Genomic DNA, 1,104 nt, shown 5'->3' on the forward strand with positions numbered 1-1,104 from the left:
TGTTAGCAGCATCTTCTTTCTTCCTGTGTACTATTAACAGAAGTTAACATTAAAGCAGTTATAAAGAGCCAAACAGATTCTCTACTTCCATCTTAATGACAGGATTTGCCTAAGTAAATGCTATCCTCTGAAAGTGAAACTCACATATCAGGACTCAAAGTTTCAGCTTCGGGACCTACAGCTGGAGTTCTGTCTAAATGCAACACAGGACACAAACCAAAACCATCTCTTACTTCTAGAGGTTGCCCCACCCAGGAAGACCCAACCTGAGCCGGGTCCTAAAGGAACGATGCGCTCACCATCCTGAAATACCGAGGCTGAGTTGGGCGCCAGTTATCAACCAGGGGGAGGTCAGGCTCATTCTCAGCATTCTTGGAGAGGCTGCGGAGCTTCGCCATCTGCAGGAGAGCAAAAATCAATGTGTCCTGATGGAAATCCCTTAGGATCAAATCCATAGCTTAACAATTAAAACAAGGACACTGGCCCAGCCACAGAACCTGCGGAGAGTCTCCTTCAAAGTTGTGAAGATGTCCTTCACTACATCAACACAAGGACTGTACTCATGTTCTTTCCCTAGCAGTAATATTCTTAGAAATAGTCAAGACAAAAAAAAATAGGCCCTATATGAACAGGACTGTGAAAAGTACTGTCATTTATGTACTGTCTGCAGAACAGTGTACAGCCACAGAAACTGAGGGAAGTTCTCAGAAAATGTCAGTAGAACAGCCCTAATAAATCTCCCCTACTCTAACCCTGCCTTAGTGTCCCATTGTTAAGAAGCCTCTGGAATTGCAAGGTGTTAAGGCTAAGTAATAAATAGATTGTTCTTTTCCATGATGGGTCTGTAGCAGAAGATGTATTCTGCTGTATAATGGTTTGAAACCTGCTGCCCCTGGTGGGTGAAGATCTGAAAACTAATACCAGCTACAAGCCTGAATGAAAGGGGCGTATACCTGTTCTATTCCCACTCCCCTCTTCCTGTCCTCGGGACTTCCTGCCAAGGTCTATAAAAGGGGCGAGAAAGGCATGCCTCTTGCTCCTTTGCCTTTCACCCCGGACACACGCTGCTCTGCTGCTTGTGGTTTCCCTGTGCTACACCTTGCC

General features: G+C 45.4%; 1 protein-coding gene across 1 annotated transcript in view; it reads right to left on the reverse strand.

Moving 5' to 3' along the window:
• Positions 1-278: 278 nt before the first annotated feature.
• The window catches only part of LOC103769891 (carbonic anhydrase 3-like), a 13,693-nt gene continuing 12,867 nt past the window's right edge, over positions 279-1,104 (reverse strand). Inside the window, exon 7 of the mRNA XM_008937134.1 lies at positions 279-398. Within this exon, the coding sequence (XP_008935382.1) occupies positions 279-398 (120 nt within the window). The remainder of the gene's footprint in view (positions 399-1,104) is intronic.

Source organism: Merops nubicus, unplaced genomic scaffold (genome assembly GCF_000691845.1).
Source record: "Merops nubicus isolate BGI_N331 unplaced genomic scaffold, ASM69184v1 scaffold11030, whole genome shotgun sequence".
In the NCBI taxonomy this organism is placed as follows: Eukaryota; Metazoa; Chordata; class Aves; order Coraciiformes; family Meropidae; genus Merops; species Merops nubicus.